Source organism: Barbatula barbatula (genome assembly GCF_947034865.1).
Source record: "Barbatula barbatula genome assembly, chromosome: 16".
Classification (NCBI taxonomy): Eukaryota; Metazoa; Chordata; class Actinopteri; order Cypriniformes; family Nemacheilidae; genus Barbatula; species Barbatula barbatula.
This window is the reverse complement of record NC_136779.1, coordinates 14,724,636-14,744,936: the sequence shown is the minus strand read 5'-3', so window position 1 is coordinate 14,744,936 and position 20,301 is coordinate 14,724,636. Positions and strand designations below refer to the sequence as shown.

General features: G+C 40.4%; 1 protein-coding gene and 1 long non-coding RNA gene across 3 annotated transcripts; both read left to right on the top strand.

Moving 5' to 3' along the window:
* Positions 1-56: 56 nt before the first annotated feature.
* LOC306906078 (carbonic anhydrase 4-like) lies at positions 57-2,563 on the top strand. Of its 2 annotated transcripts, XM_079477179.1 has the most exons (8): positions 57-471; positions 585-611; positions 791-961; positions 1,092-1,243; positions 1,438-1,503; positions 1,575-1,647; positions 1,721-1,884; positions 1,963-2,563. In XM_079477179.1, exons 1-8 carry the CDS (start codon positions 375-377, stop codon positions 2,113-2,115), a joined length of 903 nt encoding a protein of 300 aa, XP_079333305.1. In that variant the 5' UTR covers positions 57-374; the 3' UTR covers positions 2,116-2,563. The 2 variants fall into 2 exon arrangements, with proteins under 2 accessions (XP_079333305.1, XP_079333306.1); XM_079477180.1 differs by lacking the exon at positions 1,438-1,503 and having other exon boundaries at positions 262-471; positions 1,963-2,361.
* A 10,635-nt stretch (positions 2,564-13,198) lies between these two features.
* LOC306905842 lies at positions 13,199-16,365 on the top strand. The gene is made up of 4 exons (XR_013787779.1): positions 13,199-14,634; positions 14,799-14,870; positions 15,360-15,748; positions 16,067-16,365. It is a non-coding gene; the product is annotated as an uncharacterized lncRNA (long non-coding RNA).
* Positions 16,366-20,301: the final 3,936 nt, after the last annotated feature.

Here is a 20,301-nt window from a genome sequence, read left to right as displayed (position 1 = left end):
TCTTACAGTGGTATCTTATGATGAGCCTTTAAATGGCTTTCTACATGGCTGCTTTTGGGCACTGCCTCAAGTAATCACTATTGTTGTCAACCAGCAACACCTGAATCAAATTAGCATGAATCAGCTGACACCCTGAAGGGACTAATTCAGAGTAGTTGGCAATCCGTGTCTAGTTGTCTAGTATAATTTGTAAGTCACTCAAAGTAACTGGTTTCAAGTGGGGCTGAATCTTTAAATCAACGTCCTATATTAGAGGGTTTTCATTACAGTTTAATTGCCTAAAATAGTAAAGGAGTTTGTGATTAGCTTTGAGTAGACCTGGTTAAAAATATTTTCCCAACATAGTGGTTATATGGTCTGTTTGCCACATAGTCATGTTTGCTTATTTGTTCTCCAAGATTAACGTTTTATTCATAGCCTGCATTGGCATTTGTCTATTGCCCTTGTTGCACAGTGTACCATCCTCTTTGTGTAAGTAAAGCTGATTGACACGTGATTGTTAGTGTTGTCACTGAACTTTTTGCAATTGCTGCTTTAATATTTTGCCTTGACATACTTAAGTGTTTTCATCGTTCTTCCCTCAGATTGGTGCTATCACTTGCCACATTGTAGTAAGTAGATCCTCCCTTGTGACTGTTATTTCATATTATGATATGCATTATTTGTATGTATTCCAAATAAAACAATTCTTGACCTAAGTCCACCCTTTTTATTAAGGGATAATTTGAAACGTATAATGGTCTTTGTAAAAGACGTTTGAAGGTATTTGGATCAGCAGTTTTGTTTTCAGGGGATGCTGTTTGGCCCACAATTGCAGAGAGGGACTGCAATGGCACTCGACAGTCTCCAATGGACATTGTAACTGCTAATGTCCTGCCTGATGCTAATCTAAGGTCTTTTAACTTTACTGGTTATGATGATGACACAACCTTATATGAAATTCAAAATATTGGTTATACAAGTAAGTAACTGGGTTTAAGTTGTTTGCACAAGATGTCCTGCTGTCTTTTGTTATTGTGCAAGTTGCATTTTCCTGCTGTCATCTTTTCTATGTGTTTCTCTGGATTGGTATCTTGTTTTTGTTACTTTAGTTCAGATTTCACTTGATCATGAAAAAATGCAAGTGGAAGGAGGCGGTCTGCCAGGATTGTTTATTAGTACGCAGTTTCATCTTCACTGGGGTAAGGGCAGTGCCATGCCTGGATCTGAACATGCAGTAGATGGCAAAAGATATCCCATGGAGGTATAAAAAACATACAGAATGTTTACAATATTTTTAATGTACAAATAGTGTTACACAATTTGATGTAATGCAACTTAAACCACACTGCCACTACAATATTAATTTTATGTTGCAATTGTGTAGACCCTTTTGTGTTTTTACATTTTCCAATCATTGCTGCTTATGTGCTTGTTATTTGTTTGCTCTTTATTCAGTTGCACATAGTAAACAAGGCAGTAGATGATCCAAATGTATTGGCTGCCCTTGGTTTCTTTATTGAGGTGTGTTGCCTTTTCTGCCTAACAAAGTCTCTAATTCAACTATACTGTTTTAAGTGTAACTCTATTCACAGGCCACTAATGACACTGGGGAGCCAAAGAGCTGGAAGAGCTTGACATCTTATCTTGCAGAAATTGCCAATGCAGGTAGTAAGACCAACCCAGACAACATGGCAATAAAAATACAAAATCATTAATTTACTGTTCACCTACTTCTCAGGCGATAAAGTGTGCATCACCAAATATATATCCATGGATGATTTGCTCCCCGAAGTTGACCGAACTAAATATTACCGCTATCTTGGTTCTTTGACCACACCCAACTGCAATGAAGGTGTGATATGGACAATCTTTAAAGACCCTATTAAAGTCAGCCAAGATTTGGTAAGTGTACATGAAGTTTTGATGATGTGGTTTCAAAGTGTGAAAGTCTATATTAATGCGTATAAAAAAATCTCTTAGATTGACCTGTTCAGTACAACTGTCTACATCATCAAGGCAACCAGCTCACCCCTAATGACCAACACTTTCAGAGGGATCCAGCCCAGCAATGGCAGAATTGTCACATCACAAGTGACTACTATTTTATCTTCCGACACAAACCCTTTTTTTTGAGCCCCCTTTTTACAAAGACAACTGTATCTATCTCAACAATTGATGTTGAAATTTATTCATACAAATGTGAGACAGCCATCTTAAGTATGTTCTATGTAGTTTGATATTTACCCGCATCGTGCTATTTTATTGGAGTTGTTAAAGTGTGAAATGCTGCAGAAAATTTGCTGTTAAAATGTTTCTGCCCAATGTCTGTCGTCTCAAATGGATTTTCATCCATTTGACAAAATAAACAAGTTACTACGCATGTGCAGTGTTGTGATCCCTCCAACTTAACTACCAGTACACATTCACAAACAATACAGTGGCTGTAGATTGTTTTAAAGAAATCAAAAGAAACCGAGAAGAACTGCTACTTTGCTAAGCTTGTCTCTGATATTTTGTAAATACAGGACCATTCTACAAATTGTTGAATTTTTTGTACCTTCATTTTATTAAACAATTTATTATATAGTAAAACAAGAATACCACTTAATATGAACCTAAATAAAATCTTAATTAGACACCAGCCAAACACAAACTGGGTTTAGGTGACCACTTGTCCGGTGGAATGACTCCTAATGATTACTTTAACCACATTAACAATAAACCAAAGTAAACTTTTAGAGTTGATTATGGTTTATGTAATTGAAATAAGTTATTTACCCTAAGGCTTATCATGCATCAGGGCTGACTAAAATTGTTTAATTGATATATCTTTCTGTAAACATCAGGCTATTGCTTCAAACCTCAATGATCGAATGCATTTGGCTATATCATAGGTTAACGTGCATTTGGGGTTTCTCTAAATAGTATTTTATCTGTGGCTGAAGCACCATTTATTTTGTTTTAACAGTGCATTTGTTTAAACCATGTGCATGTGCATTGACCGTAGTTGAAAAAATTGACAGTAAACGATGTCCCAGAAACGTAAGTTGCTAACATCTTAACAAATATCTATCTTTGCGTTCAACAGAAGAAATTTGTACAGGTTTGGAACAACTTGAGGGTGAGTAAATAACAGAATATAAATTTTTGAGTGGAGTAGCCCTTTTAAAGTGCTTTAAGAGAGACTTTATACATATATTTAACCACCAAATATTGACATCTGACCTATCAGTATAATAAAACCTTAAATTGCCATGGAATTGTCAAAGTGATTGACCACAAATGAGACACGTGTTAATGATTGGGTTCTTAGACAGCAGGGAAAACTCTCAAATGCAAATGTTAACTAACCAAATTACAGTACAATCCGATGTTTAGATGGCATATCGCATGGGTGAAACCCTGAGGTCTTTAAGATTCATCATTTGGTAGGTAGGCTTCAAGACTTAGACTTGACAAAGTTACTCTTAGTCATTTATTTATTTTTCTTGAAATACGGTAGTGGTGAGTTGCAGGGACGTAGAGGGGAGGTGATAACCTGCGCGGTGGGTGTCTAGTGTGAAGACGTTGGCTGAGAGTGGCCAAGAGACCGGATCGCTGGACGAGGTGTCGCTGCCTTCGACTGAGCCCAGGAGTGTAATGTCGGCTTGCTCTTTGTTGCGAGTGACCTGCAAGACGATTCCCCGTGTTACAGAAATTTTTGGATTCAAAATCCTTTGAACTGAAAAGAGACAAACAATCTACTGGACATTTGTGTTTGTAAACTTTGTAATGGTGCTTTAGCAACATGTCACAGTCTAGAAACAAAGATTCTGCCTCACCGGGTACTTCCACTACTGGACAGAATGTGCATTCTGATGAGTATGATGTTCAGTGATAAATCCAAGAATTGAGTAGAAAACATGCTGAAACTTTAGCAGCGATAGCTGATCTAAGTCGAGAGCCCAGTAGGTCCTATATCCATGTGCCAATTTACTTGTCAGAAACCAGACTCCCGAAAATCAAGCAGACTTTCTTCTTTCTTTGTTAAAGGGTACTGCTTTGGAGGAGGTTAGGTTAAGGCAGTGGGATCAACCTCGGCAAACAGGACCTCTTTACCTACCTCAGGGAGGCATTTGGGGAGAAGCGTAGTCCGGCCCAGTTACTGCCGAGTTTCTATACTCGTAAGCAATTAGAAGCTGAAGACCTGCGTATGTACTCCCACTCTGTCACAGATATTGAACTCCGTCATGAAGCAGTCCCCAGATGCCATTGCAAATGTGAATTCTGCCATTAGGGATCAGTTTGTTGAAGGGGTTAAAGACGCTGCTCTTAAAAGAGAACTTTGTAGGTTTGTGAGGGATAAGCCCCAAGTAACCTTGATTGAGGTACGAGACTAAGCAATCACGTGCTATCTCGAAGACCCCAAATTGTGTGTTAGCAAGGTAGCCCTTCATCAGCATGTAACCTCTGAGTCTGCAGAAGCCCGCTGTGGCTATTGGTATGAGGCTATCGGTATGTCTGATAAAAGCTCTGTCAGGCTTGTAAAAGGCCATAGGTGAACTAACTGAAGCAGTTCAGAAATTGACTCTTTGTTGTACTAATGCTGAAGTTGTGAGTCGCCCCAAGTCTAAGATGCAGCCCAGATTTACAGATGATGGCCAGCCCATCTGCTTCAAGTGTAATAAGGTGGGTCACATAGCCAAAAACTGCATTAGAAAGTTCAAACAGACAGTCAGGGAGGGTACAGTATCCTTCACATCCTGTTTGCTTGAATCCGGACGTCCGGTCAGTACGATTAGAGAACAGTTCTTCGAAGAGCATTTAGCAGGTGAAGCCAAAGCCATGCAGACTACATCTGGTTGGCTCTAAATTACTGCTGCGAATGGGTTTTATATCCCCTAACCTTGGCTATCTCGATCTTAGTTGAGACGATGGGTATGACACTGTCTGAGTGTGGGTTTTTAGTAGTCAGAGATACACAGAGTTCATCTGCTGTTCCAGCACTCATTGCACAGGCAGTTGGTTCATGCTGAATTTGATACCACTCTAGGTTGAGAGTTACGGTCTGACTGGAGAGAGGTTTTTCAGCAGGTGTGGAGTGCTGGTAGACTTGAAAAACGAAGTGTTGCATGAGTAGCTGGAAGAGAAACTGTGCATATACCTGCCTTGTCAGTCTCAACAGTAATTATTCGAGGAATTGAATCTGCCTTACCTGAGGGTTGTTCCAGCTGGCTGTTAGAGTCTGGAAATTCACCCTTACCTGAGAGGTTGATCGTGGTACCATCCCTTGTGTCCAATGTAAAACCCTTGTTAACTGTTCCAGGTGTAAATCTCACCACAGAAGATGTGTGGTTGCAGCCTCGTGCCCGGCTGGGTACATTTTGCCCTGTTGAGGTCAATCCAAATGCTGGCTGTGAAGTAAAGTTGCAGAGCATTTCAGCTGGATTGGAGGAGGTATCTTTCGAAACAAGAGAGACCAGTATTGGCGAATAGGTTGCCAGCTTTCATTGACAAGCTGAGTCTAGGTGGTACGGTCAAGCAACAAGCAGAGTTAAAATCTTTGCTCTCTAGGTTTTCTGATGTGTTTGCGTTGACTGACGAGGATATCTTCTCTGATAAAGTGCAGCACGAGATCCATCTTGTAGATGATGTTCCAGTTTCTCAGCCGTATCAACGCCTTCCACCCACCCAATATGGTGAGGTCAGAGAACATATTACCAAGCTTCTTAAGAAGGGGGTGATAATGGAGAGCAATTGTGCGTACGCTTCGCGAATAGTGCTAGTCCGAAAGACTACTGGTAGTCTTAGACTGTGTTGATTACAGAAAATTGAATTCAAAGACTAAACGAGATGCATTTCCTTTGCCGTGGATAGATGAATGTTTTGATGTGTTGCGAAGTGCACAGTTTTTCTCGTGAGCAAGACCAACCAAAGACAGCGTTCACAACACCTTTTGGTATATTCGAGTACTCTCTTCGAGTATGCCTTTTGGAGTCTGTAATGGTCCGTCCACTATTCGGCGCCTTATGCAAACTGCCATGGGAGATTTGGTCTTCAAGATCATGTTGGTCTACTTGAATGATCTCCTAGTATACTCCTCTAGCTTTCAAGACCATCTTCTGAGGTTAGAGGTAGTTTTTCGTAGGCTGAAGGAATCCGGGCTTAAGGTTAAGCTTGAGAAGTACAGTTTTTCCTGCAGAAAAAAGTCTGGTTTTTGGGTCATCAGATCTCTGCTCAAGGAATTGGCACTGACCCCAGAAAGGTTGAGGCTGTGAGCCAATTGAGAACTCCTAGTACAGTGAAATAGTTAAGATCATTTTGGGGTTTCTGTAGTTCTTACAGAAAGTTCATGAAGGGGTTTTCCGGGATTGCAGGTCCTCTTCACGACTTTGTGAACTTCTGCCTAAAACAGCAGGGTACAGTTAGGGAAGCCTGAGTTTTGCTTACTGTGGTCAGCAGAGTGTCAGTCAGCCTTTGAGTTGCTGAAGGAGAAGCTTACATCCGAATACTGCCGCCGACACACTCTCTAGACACCGAATACCAGGGGAGCCTGTAAACTCTGATAATGCTGAATACGACGACTGTATTGCCATCTGCAATGTGGTAACTAAGGGTATGCCTTTGGACTTAGAGTTGTTATCTGCTGGGGATCAGTGTTGTAAAGTGAGGCAAATTCGTGCTTTAGAGTGTGGAGAGAGAAGAAGGGACTGATACTCTAGGAGGTATGTTTACTCTCCCGGGCTATACAAAAGCTAAAGGACCGGTTTCTCAGTTCTTTCAGAAAATTCTGGGATAATAACCGAAAGCACTTATCAGGAAAGGCCCAGCCTGCCTAAGCCTGTATTGTCCCTTTTGAAGCAGAGGAAGTGTATTACAGAGTCAGACGGGTTGCTCTATAGAGTTGCGAATGATCTTCATCATGGTGAGTGTCAGCAGCTGCTTGTGCCTGTTTGTTTGCAGAAACGAATCCTGAAGAGTGTCCATGACAAGATGGGACACCAGGGTATTGTGCGCTCACTTAACCTGTTGAGGCAGAGATTATTCTGGGTTGGAATGTATGAGGATGTAGAGAGGTGGATTAAAGGGTGTTCACGTGTATTTTGACTAAGATGCCTCAGCCGAGGATGAAGCCGTTTCTAGCGTAAAGGCCTTTGGAGGTAGTGGCTGTAGATTTTACGCTGCTTGAACCGGCCTCAGATGGTCGTGAGAATGTGTTTACACAGGCTTTCCCTACCAGAGGGCAGACATTACCGCCAAGGTTTTACTCCGAGAGTAGTTCATGAAGTATGGCATTACAGAGAGGTTACACTCGGACCAGGGGAGAAACTTTGAGACTGAGGTGATAGGGGAGTTGTGTAAATTGTGTGGGGTGAAAAAAACGCGAACTACCCCTTACCAGCCTCAGGGCAATGCTCAGTGTGAGCGGTTTAACCGGACGCTCCACGATTTGAGAACTCTTCCCCCTGAAAAGAAGAGACTGTGGCCAGAGTACCTTCTTGAGTTAGTCTGTGCATATAATGTAACCCCACATGCGACAACAGGGTACTCGCCTTATGTCTTGTAATTTGGTCCAGATCCACGTCTTCCTGTAGATGCTCTTCTGGGTCAGGAACAAGCTGTGGATAGACGACAGGATTGGTTAGTAATTCACTAGAACAGACTCCGGAAAGCTCATGAACGAGCAAGAGAATTTGCTGAGCAGAAAGCTTGTGAGAGACTTGCTCCCTTGAATTACTAGTTTTACTGTCCTAATGTTGATGTTGACCGTGTACTTGCGTCACAGACCGGTTTGCAGAAACCAGATACAGGATGCATGGGCTCCTACGGTGCACCGGGTAAAAGAAATGCAGGGTACTATGTACACTGTTGAGCCTCTTGAGGGTGACCCCAGTAAAAGAGTTCACAGAGTGGATTTGCGTCCTTGTGAAGTGCCTGTTGTGGAACCTGTGGTAACAGACAGCAGTCCAGCATCTCCACAACCTGAGTATCAGGTTGAGCAGAGTGGAGCAGGTTGAAGCGGAGGGTTCTGATTCAGATTGTGTTGGTTTGGAAGAGGTCACATTCCCAAACCTCGAGGAAGCAGAGGGTGTGAATGTTGATATGTCCCGGCCAGTTGAGGATGCGTCTGTCATTGGCTCTTATCCTGTTTCAGAGAATGTAGAAACTCCTTAGGTAGACAGCCCTGTATCTAGGAGACCAGTGCCTACACCCAGAAGAACCAGCCGGCCTAATGCTGGTGTGCATTCAAACCTGTTTAACGAACCAAGGTCGGTTTGTCATTCGGTTTTGGTTAGCCCTGAAGTTTTTTCACAGGTATTAACAAGCCTTGGTACTGTGTTCTTCAGAGAGGCTGTAAAAGAAGTGAAGAGTATGTATTGAGTCAATGAGGACAATGATTCTCAGCAGGGGAGAGTGTGGCCAGGTGGTAAAAATTACAGTTTTTCTCAAATGCTAAAACACATTTCACAAACGTTTCCTCCATGTTCCCCAATGTCTAAACACAATACCCTTTTCTAAAGCTACATAAACACAACCACACCTTCTCACTTCAAAACTCAAACTTTCACACCAAAAGAGCAGCTCGAAGCTTTCAAAAATGTAAACACTATACACATCATTACACACAACAGCAAAAAAATTGAAAACACAATGCTCAATTTGTGAGAAGGTTCTTTGTTTCATAACTGCCAATGCATATTTTTAGAAACTTTACAGTAATGGATCTTAGATCTCTGCAGAGCATTAGGCATTTAGATTTGTGAGTTTCATATGAAGAGTATAAATCTATAGTAAATTCTGCATGTACACTACTGTAACACAAATCAATCCAAAAACTGAATCTATTGCACACAACAGTACTCTTGAAAACATGATCAGGGTGTGAAGTTTTTTTATTTACTTTATTCACACCACACACACACGACAATCTCTCTGCGGCATCATGTCGCTGAGCTGCATCGGGCCACATCCCCTCATCCACATCGCAGGCTATATTGTCTCTTGCCAGGCACTGCGGGAAAAACGCCCTGGAATGGCGAATCCATCCATGGAGGGCCTCCACTGGGATGTCAACACAGGCCAGCTCCATTGCCCTTAGGAGGTTCTATCTAGTGTATGGTTGTCTGTCATAAACCTTCCATCTCCACGATGAGAAGAGCTCCTCTATAGGATTCAGGAAAGCGGAGTATGGTGCACACAGACGTTTAAAAGGTGGTTACTGTACAAACCACTCTCTGATTTGGTTTGTTCTGTGGAAGCTTATATTGTCCCAAATGATCACATAAATGTGATGGGCGGTCCAGGAGGATGTCTTTTAGCTCCTCTAGGAAGGTGAGGAGACGTTGGATGTTGTAAGACCCAAAGGACAGAATGCCGGTGGACAAGCCCCTCCAAACCCATGGCCGCACAAAGAGTGATATTACCCCCTATTGTGGCCAAGCTGACATCAATGCTCGCAAAGTTGACATTATCGGCAGTGACTTTGTCTCTGATCTCCCGGAGTCTGATGAGGTTGTTCTCACGAACCATATCCAAAATGAGGGTTTCTTGTGCCGCTGTAAATATGGCAACCCTCCCACCTCGATGTGGCATTCTTTCAACTCTAAAGAAAGAAACGTGTGGTCAATTGACATGTTTTACAAATACAGTAACAACTTATTTGAAACAAATAGACTACTTTCATAGGCTTGTAAATTGTATTGTGACAAAGAAAGCAATAGAGGACAATACCTGTTGTGTTGTCTGAATGCCCTGATAATGGTGGCCACGGTGAACCTACTCAGGTTTGGACGGACACTTAGTCCTGCTTCAGCCATTGTCATGCCATGGACAATGACATGGTCAATGACTGTTGCTCGCATCTTGTCTGTAATGATGGTGCGAGGTTGTCTTGCTCTCCCTCCTGGACCTTCTCCTCTCCCTTGTTGGCCTGCTCCTCTTCTTCCATAGCCAGCTCTTCTCCCTCCTCTGACTCAAATCTTCAGCAAACTGTGCCCTCTGAACTTGCTTTTATACATGTGGTCACAGCATTGGCAACAAGTGTCTTAAATTTTGAGTCGTTGTGTGTAATGAATGGTGCCAGGTGTGTTCATTGTGTTCAAATATTGCTGACTGTGGCAATCATTTTGCATCACATGAGCTTTCATCTGAGAATATGAGCAGAGTTATTTTGCAACTTGTGTTTTAACAAGGAAAAATGTGTTAAGATTTATGAGAACGGAGGATTGTGTTTTGTGAATTGTGTCTTCATGTGAAATGTGTTTATGATATGGGAAAATGATGGCTATATTTAGTAAATGTGTTTAGACAACTGGACATTTGGTTTAGAGGATTGGCTTTTGAGTTTTAGCATTTGAGAAAAACTGTAAAACAATTTGTGTATGGCCCTTTAAGAGATTTTTCTATTGTTCACCTGATGCGGTACGTTGACTCTGTGCGTGCATGTGTAGCACTGAGGAGAAAATGTGTTACACTCTAAAGCTCCGTGTGCTAAGTGGCTCTGAGAGAAATCTGTTACGCTCTTGTAGAAAAGATCAGTGAATGTTGCGTGTCATTGCGGTTGCAGGTTCTGCGCATGAGTGTTTTTCCGCATGCAGTGGATTGGGCCTGCACATGGCGAGTGACCCCCGTGGTTAATGCTAGGGAGCATTTGGGTATGTAAATGTTAGTTTGGGTAGAAGATATTACGCCATATGTTTCTTTCTTAATAATATCCTTCTGTTAATAGCTGATTCTGCATTCAGCCATTGATGTAGAAATTAGATTTCATTGTATTTTGTAATACTCACAGGAATCCTTTTCTTTCTCCCAAACCTGTTATGTTTCGTTTCATGTTGATCTTTTGCTCTCATCGACCGCTGTAATACTTTGTTGCAAACAGCAGTCAGATTAAACCCCAATATTATAATCCAATGGATGTTGCTACACGTCCGTCTTAGGAGCTAAGTGCGCAGTGGTAGGTACAACAATCACAGTACTACCAGGGGAAACGGGGACATTCACAGGTAGTTTACCCCAAGATACGAGATACTCACGCCTGGAAAGTAGAGTGACTGCTATGCGGAGTTTAACAGTACCGAGTTTATCAGGTTGCTGAAGACCAGACCATCGGGAAATGCATCTCAGAAATTCAAGGAATTGCTCACACTCAGGATTGGTATTACTGCAGGAAGCTCGCAGATCATGAGATATTGTCTTCTGTAGCATGCATTTGATCACGTTGCTTCCGATGATGAACTCGTCTCTTTTTGCTGTTCCAACTCTTGAAGTACCTAGACACTTAAATCTGGACACTTCGGCTGAACTATACGGTACTGAACTGTAAGGCCAACCAGGACTACATTACATTTGTCTTCTGGTAATAACTTGCAGCTGTTCACAAAAACACTTGCAGCTCGCCCATATTACCCCTTGCATCACATGGGCCATTCAGTCTGTCTGAACGGTGTCTGAGTGTGTCACTTTGGGACAGTTACTCTTGAAATGACCAGGACTGAAACATAGTCTGTGACATCTACAATGAACGTAGTGTGTTCCTTAGATTTACAGACCCTACAAGCAGAATCTAGGTCTGTTGTAGTGCATTGGTTGCAAGTTGGCAAAGACATTGTGTGCTGCGACCTTTAGATCTCCCTAGTAACTGTCTAACCGCTGCTGGACCTTGTCTGCGCTCCTCTTCTCAGTTGGTTTTAACTGAAAGGACATTGTAAGACGTGGGACGTCTGCATAAGCACTCATCTGCAATGTATATGGCCTTGTTAAGACATATCCAGTAATCCATGGGACTGTCATCTGTTCTTGGGAAGGTCTTATAGAAATCAGCCATAGGCATATTTGATTAAGCCAACTCACTAAAGTTGCTTTTCAGTATGTCAAAAACTGCGCTTGGTATTTCACTGGCACGCAGTTCAGGACAACTTTGTACAGACATCTTGAAAACATCTTTCGCTTTTCCAGCCAGTCTGCTCATGATGAGATCAGGAATATCAGTTTACGTTTTGCACTTCATTCTGCTTAAATAACTTCACATCATATCCTCCCATTCGTGGACGGTAAGTTAATCACACATGAAGAAAAGTGGATGTGCTGAATCTTGCTGAACTATCACCTTTAGACTAGATCGATTAATCAGACTGTGAGGAAGAGACTAGGCTGTACTGGGCTGGGTTGGTGCGCAATATTAAGGCTGGCCAAAATACTCTCCCCTATTTTCTGAGCTAAATTGGAAATTATGCTCCCTAATGCCTTGGCAGAAATGACACGTTCAGTATCTGGGCGTGTGATTGGGGTGGAGCTAGCTGCTGGGCCAACAGAAGCACTGATTCCTGAATCTACAGTGTGCATATACAGTAGTCTGGACCCACATTAGTTAACGCTCAGATTGGGGTTTGACTTGAGAACCTATCATCTTCTGACTAGTAACTTCCGCTTAGGATCACCTGTTCGTCCACGCAGCATTTGATTGTTTGAAAACACAAATGTCATGATATCTGCAGCCAAAGACACGTTTATTCATTGCACATGTTAAGAAGAACTGGGAGTTTTCTTTTTAGTTGATTGCACATATGCTTATTTGTATATACATATAACATTTTAGCAAATAACACTGAAGGTTAGAGGAAGATTGGGGAGCCGATGAGGAGCCGATGAGGAGCAGGAGGTGTTGCAGTAGTGTGAGTTATAGAAGCAGTATTGGGATATATGAGGGGTTGTTCTTATTAATATCTCCCGCAGTAACTGTGTTGCTGATCTTTTTCTTTCTTTTCTCATTTTCTTCTCCTGTCGTTCTTTGGTCTTTTCTCAAGCCAGTGATGAAGTTTAACAGTTTTGGATGTTTTACATTCCTCCTCTGTTTCCTCCTTGAACGTCTCACCTCTGATCTTTCAAGTAATGCACTTGAGGTTTGAAGATCAACATATATCACCAGTAGTTCTTGCCTTGATAGATGATGGGATTTTACCCTCTCAGCTGCTGAAGCTGGTGTAAATGGAGCGACATCTATTGGTGGAGGAGAAAGTCAAAGTGTCAAGGTATCGACATTCAATGGAGAAGCATCCTGGGATTCCTTCCTAGACTTTCTGTGAAGTGCAGGACTTGTTTTGATGTCAGTCTGCATCTCTCTTGTGTTCAAATACGTTCACTCTCTGAATCCTTGCTTCAGTACCTGTGAGGTCGAAGAAAATCAAGGAAAGAGTCAGAGTTTTGAACAGATGCGTTCATCACCAGCGGTTTTGGTGTGTTGACTCTCTCTTCATTCCTTCAGCATCATCTGTTTTTCTCTCTTTCTTCCTCATCTCTCTCTTTTGCTTTATTTATTTCTCCCTCCTTCGTCTGCTTTCAGTCTTTGTTTCAGATGTGATGTCCTCCAGAATATCTGAGATCACTCCCTCTTGCTCTCTTATGTAGAATATTTTCTTGATCTTCCTCATTTTCTTATCGTGTCTGGAACGTGTCGGTGTAGAGTCATCTTGACGCTGTGCTCTTCTCTGTTCTTTCTCCTGCACAGTGTTGTGTGTAACTAGTTACTACGTAATTTTATTACTTTGCCCTTGAAAAAGAAAGTAAGTGATTACTCTAGTTTTTCTATAATTTAATTAGTTACTTATGACGTAATTGAACTAAATACTGTGTAATATATTCAATAGTGGAAATGACTTCAGCATTATAAGTCTAAATTTCAAATGTATGCGTTAATGTATCCTTCTCACATTTGTATACTTTGGTCAGTTAATAAGAATAATTTGTGTAGTTATTTATTTATTTTGAAGGAATTAAATAAGCCGTTTCATGTCTATCATTGAATCAATGCTTATCAAGATTGATGTAGGATTGTGGGGATTTTAATGTGTTTTAGAAGTGCTATTACATTTAATATGCTTCATATGCATTATTACTTTTATTCATTCATATGCTTCATATGCAGTATTATTCTATATGCATTATTACTTTTAGAAGTGTTTTATTATTCTATTACTTGCGTACGATAACCCTTAACCTCATTTAATGTGTTGGAAGTTAACCATGAAAAGTTAAGGTTTGATATTGAGCGCACTTGAAAGAGGAAGTGTGGGTGTCACATGCAAAAGAAAGAGGAAGTGACAGTTCAGGTCTCAAAATATATGCATGGAACTGAAAAACATAAAGATGCACACACACATTACATTGTCTGACCTTTTAAACTATGTTGTTGCTAGGTAGAATTGGGGTGTGTGGGTTGTCATTTAATGTTTTGCAGACATTCTGAGAACGATGGGGTGAGAGCTGATTGGACTAATACCAGGCAACACGTCACCGGTCCACAGAGAAGATAGACGGCGTGAAATAACTATAAATATGATGCGGAACTGTTTTCCGGGGTTGTTTTCTGTAAAGACACTTTGTCTAAGGCAACCCAACGGCTGTTGTATTTTTTGAATCTTCTGATCAATAAAACTTCAAGATTTACTTTGACTGGCCTCCCTCCAATTTTGAACACGCAAGAACACATTTAGAATGTTCTATAGATACAGAAAGTAATTAAATACTTTTTGGAGAGAGTAATTTGTACAGTGATGTAATTGCACTATTGAATGTGTAATTTGTAACTAGTAATTAATCACTTTTTCAGAGTAACTTACCCAACACTGCTCCTGTGTTTGGTTGCATTCTGGATCTGGCCTCTTGTAAATTGATGTTAGTAAAAGTTTGTTGACATTGTTTTGTGAGACTAATTAAGAGAAACCAATAAAACTCAGATGTGATCTTAATCTCACCATTATATTCACTAGAATCCATTCTATAATTTACACGTATATGTTTATAATATATTATGTGTGTTTTGTGCTTGTTTATTGCAGGTGTGTTATGCACTTATGAAGCTGTGAACACCAGATGTCCCTCATCTCACCTACAGTTACTGGACTTCACAGGTTGAGTGCATGTCACATGTGCAGATATGTTCTTGTTATCAGTGGCGTACTGTGTGAAATATTTTATTTCCATGAACATTTACAAACACATTTATAAAACTACAGACAGGTTTAATATATATTGATATAAATGATGAACGTCGAGTATGAACGTGAGTATGTATAAGGGTGCTCCTCATGTTCAAATTTATTTTTGGAAGTTTGAGTGTGTATTATAGAGCCCTGCATTTCAGCCCGGGCCCGATGAGCCCCAACTTATTAACGCCCCTCGGGCCGGGCTTCGGGACAACTTTTACGTCATAGCTTACAAGAGGACTTAAAAGATTGTTCTGCTGTACCTGTGTTCTTATTTCGGAGGCTTTCTCGTTTTCTGTTTGGGATTAGATTTTTTTTCATTAGTAATTGTTGCCTGAGTGTAAGGTATTTAATCAGTGTTAATAATATTATTTTAAAATTGTTTAGCTTTTTCACATTTTCGTTTGTTTTCAGCACGTGCAGAAGTGTTGTTTTCCAGTATTGTCTAAACCAAGGAACACCAGTTTACCAGACTTCCTGTACGAACCTGCAAAAAAACACAATATTAAGACTGGACAACTTAACACCAGTGGCGGTTCTACACGGAGGCCTAGGGAGGCCCGTTCCTCTGTAGACATGTCCCCGGCCACCCCTGTGCCCCCCCGCGCTGACCAAAAGAAAGTATCAATTAATTATGATTTTACATACGAGCGCAAATAGTGGAACTAACACGACTCAACGTTCTACATGGGTAAATTAAAGCAGCACACCCAAACATTGTAGCCGCCTGCGGTCAGGCTCGGCTCAGCAACTACTCTTGGAGAGCGGAGCTACAATTTGTCCTGGTGCAAGAGTCGAAGCAGGTAAGAAAAAATTATTTGATCTCATAAGTGACTTGTTCTTGCACATAACCATGTTACTTTTGTTCCTTACATTGATAATAAAATCAAGTTTGTAAATGTCTGGTTTCGATATGTTTAGAAACGTATTCATATCTAAGCAAACTTATTGAAGCGGAAGCGAATATCTAAATGTCAATATCCTTGCTACTAGGTCTACACAATGCCTTCACAATGCTCAATGTTTATTTTTTAAGTAAATACTTGGCTTATAAATTTAAATACATGAAGATATACATGCATAAGTAAATAAATGTGTGTTTACTGTACATCTTTCTACAGATATCAGCAAGTCCGAGAATGATGTACCAGTACAGCCCATCTTGAATATATTCCCAAACACTTTGATGGGGGACAGAAAACGGAGCTCAGGCCAAACTGGTATAATTGATCCAGCATTGTTATGCCAAGTTAAGTGTGGACTCAACTGTCCACAATAGGAAATGGCACATTGTTGTACCCTGGATGCATTTTTTTTATGGCCCTACCTCTTTTGCACCTGAACTCACTCTTGCACTACTGTACAAAATAAATTTTTATATGATTGTAAAGTAAAATAAAGTTTGTAATCTTTAAATATCATTTGTTGCAATTTTTTTAATCTGCCCCTCTGGTTAAACACTGGCCCCTCCTTGGCACCCCTAGTAAATTTTGTCTAGATCCGCCACTGCTTAACACTGTCTGTCAGGAAATATGTTTGAATGTGTCTTTGATTACAAATAAACTGCTGCTAAATAAATGTTTGTGCACACACCTAATGTATATATTTTAAGTTAAGCGAGGTCGTCTGCCATTTTGGAACAGTGCGAGAGCAAGTTGTATGACTATTCAAACACATTTGTTGTTGTTGTGTGTGTATGAACGTAAACATTTTAAAGCGTTTGTCACAAATTAATTTCTGTGTTTCTATGTTTTGAATCCTCCATCCATCCAGCCAAGGGAGGCTCGGCGTTCGGGTGCCCAGCGCAAAACTGCACTCGGAAAGATGTCATTGATTATTCAAAAGCAACAGCCAATGGCAAGTCTCTGACGGCATACCAAGCAATAATTGATCTTTCATGCATTGTTTGTGGCAAATTAGCTAAATAATACATTACCATTTGTAATAACCTGTTTGTTCATGATCCTCCTGAGTCCTCATACGAGGACATTAGGCTTCCTTCACCATATCATATATTCTCCTTAAGTTATTAGAGGACTGCCATCTAGTGGTAGCGAAGCAAAACACACTCATTAGTATTTAAACAACGACCTGTACATGCAGTGGACAGATGTATTAAAACCTGTTTTAAATGTGAATTGTTTTCATGTGCAGCCACATTTTATTATGTAGGCTATTCATCTGTGTAAATGGTGACTTTGGATGTGTCTGTACTTTTTAAAGTGAATTTTTATTTCAGAAACAGCACACGCAAACCTTTTAACAATTTAAATTCTGAAATTTTGCTTTCAAGAAAGTTTGTAACCCTTTCACACTTTTTCTACTTGTAGTATGTGTCTGTAAGGTATATAACTACACTTGGTGCTGTTATGCTGTACTGTACATCCATTAAAATGGTCAGTTGAAGTAAGCAAAATACCTGCATGGATTAAAAATTCAAGCATACCAGTGACATGAAGCAGAGTGTTTTTGAACATCACTGGTGACAATAATAAGATAAATAATAACTCTTCCCTAAAGAATCAATAAAATTATGTAAATCTAAAAGCATGCTTCAATATTTTCTGATATGTCTTTAACACTAAGTGTGTTAAAGTGCCAACCCAAAACTTTGCACGCGTCAGTAAAGTTGTGTCATTGGTCAGCACATTCTTCCAAGTTAACTCCAATTAGCTTCACTTCCTCCCTAGCCTGCTAGGACTGTGTATTTCAACTACACATTACATGAAATCACCACACAATAAAAAACAATATCCACATTATAAGCACTATGCCTGCAGACGCACCTGGAAGCTCTACGTGAGGCTGTATAACCTGGGCGCCGCCTGCTATTTACTGCTGAGAACACAGAGGACTTTCCTCGACGATAACCCTTCAGAAATTACACAATAGTTAAGAGTTATGAGTCAGAAATGAATTATTATACACATTAAAAAGGGCACACCGAACTATGTCATTGAATATTCAAAAGCAACAGCCAATGGCACGTATTCAACGTCTATAAGCTATAATTTATTGTTAATACATTCTTTGCATCATATTAGCAAAAATAACACATTACCATTTGTAATGATTTACATGACCCCCCTGAGACCCTGCGTCCATGAGGACATCAGGCTTCCTGGACCATATACTTAATTCTACTTAACTGAAGGACTTATCATAAAAGCACATTGGCTACTTAAAAAATATCATTAGCTATAAAAAATACTGATGAAAACTTAAAAACAGATAACAATTTTTTTTTAAAATAAAACTAAAATATATAATTTTTACTTAATCTAAGGGAGTACTTCAGGTAAATAATAAAAGGGGTTGGCTGGTTGATAGAGAAATCCGTCATTTAATCACTTAAAGAGCTGGTCTGCGAAATAAACAACTTATTTCTACATTCCAATAATAAGCTTATTGTTTTCAACCTATCTTACCAGTTCTTTTGTGCAACCTTCAATGTATACAGGATAGTCTTCATGAAGTAAAGTGGGATACCTTCCTTTTTAATGTGCATATGAATGAACTCTCTGAACAACTAAGGTTGTTTAGCTGGCTCTTGGTAATGAATCAAATTACTTAAACAGATGGTTATCAGATAATATTTTCTAAAAATATATATGTATTAAGTATGAGGTAATTGATGTCAAATACAATGAAACAAATGTGTTGCCATGAAATGTAGGATTGTGTCTATCGGGGCAACTAACTGTAAAATACAGGTGCTGGTCATATAATTAGAATATTATCAAAAAGTTGATTTATTTGAAGTCCTGTTGGAAAATGAAATCTGCATCTCCATAAAGTTGGTCAGCAGCAGGAAGCATGACGTGCTCTAAAACTTCCTGGTATATGGCTGCGTAGACCTTGGACCTCAGAAAACACAGTGGACCAACACCAGCAATTGACATGGCACCCCAAACCATCACTGACTGTGGAAACTTTACACTGGACCTCAAGCAAAGTGGATTGTGTGCTCTGGGACCCTGATTTCCCAAGGAAATGCAAAATTTTCTTTCATCAGAGAACATAGCTTTGGCCCACTCAGTAGCAGTCCAGTCCTTTTTGTCTTTAGCCCAGGCGAGACGCTTCTGACGCTGTCTGTTGTTCAAGAGTGGCTTGACACAAGGAATGTGACAGCTGAAACCCATGACTTGCATACGTCTGTGCGTAGTGGTTCTTGAAGCATTGACTGCAGTAGGGGTGGTGTCATGAACCTGGGACCTGTACCATGAAGCTGGTTTAGGTGGCTAGCCAGCTATGTTTCAGTTTAGTTTGTGCCAACCTTGGGTTTTAGGTACCATGAGAGTAGCTCGGCTTTCTTCGGTGTTCGTCGCCATGGTATCTTACGCTGCACGGCTAACCTGCTCCGGGGCAGGCTATGTTCTGGATTCGAGATCTCAGACTGAAGTTTGACCAATCAGCTGTGAGCAAAGAAACGTAACTGACTCACAGTGCGTGTTAGAATGGCTAGTTATTTTTTATACGGTTTAATCAAACAAAAATACTAATATAAAAATATCTATTACAAATATAAAATCAAATATTGTTTACTATATAGGTAAAATCAGATTTTACAGATTTGCTGGCTTTCCCTTACACTCACATGAAATGCGAGAAAAAAACTAGTTTTTATCATATCAGACTAAAAGGAGACCAACATGCAGCAGTCCGCGTTATTTTTTGGGCAACTTGTTTGACATGAACCATCAGTACACGGTGCATTTATTGATTTTAAACACGTAAGATGTCAGAGTTTACAATGCAGAAGCGGTGCGTGTCATTTGCCTGTGAAATTAGCCGTTTGCAGCTTTAACAAATTTGTACAGAAGTTCAGAAATACATGAGAATGAACTTTATTTGCACGCGACTCCTCTCATGTGTACTCGGAAGGGAAATGATGAAGCAGATGTAAGGTTAACTTTCTTGCTCCTGCTGCCTGAATGGATGTTTTTTTGTCCGCGCGCAGGTTAAAATTGAAATATGCGGGAGCTTCAATGAACATTTGTTGCAATATTTCTGTACCCATGCCTTACATAAAAAAGTTGCACGCAAGGACACGGACCACTTGTAGTTCCACCTCGATAGTACCAACAAAGCTTGATCACGTTGGTTTGGTTTTGTCAACCCAAAACTAATCCAACTACCCTGAGTTTGTTCAGCTACATTCATGGTACAGGCCCCTGGTGGAGGAAGAACCCAAGTGCAGGCAGCGGTGGTGAAGGGGTTAACACAAGGACTTTAATAAGAAAACCCCACGAGGGGGTAACAAAACAAGAACTCTCACTACAAAACACCAAGACTAAAACCGACCACTCACATAGACTGGAATATACTTAACACGGCTGCTATCATGACAAGGGCA

Bases quoted from the DNA above. Each gene is read 5' to 3' on its own strand.
- LOC306906078 (XM_079477179.1), top strand. From the start codon at position 375: ATGTTTGCTTATTTGTTCTCCAAGATTAACGTTTTATTCATAGCCTGC. The intron at 1,244-1,437 runs GTATAAAAAACA...CTCTTTATTCAG, and splicing joins GCAAAAGATATCCCATGGAG to TTGCACATAGTAAACAAGGC. The intron at 1,648-1,720 runs GTAGTAAGACCA...CCTACTTCTCAG, and splicing joins TGCAGAAATTGCCAATGCAG to GCGATAAAGTGTGCATCACC.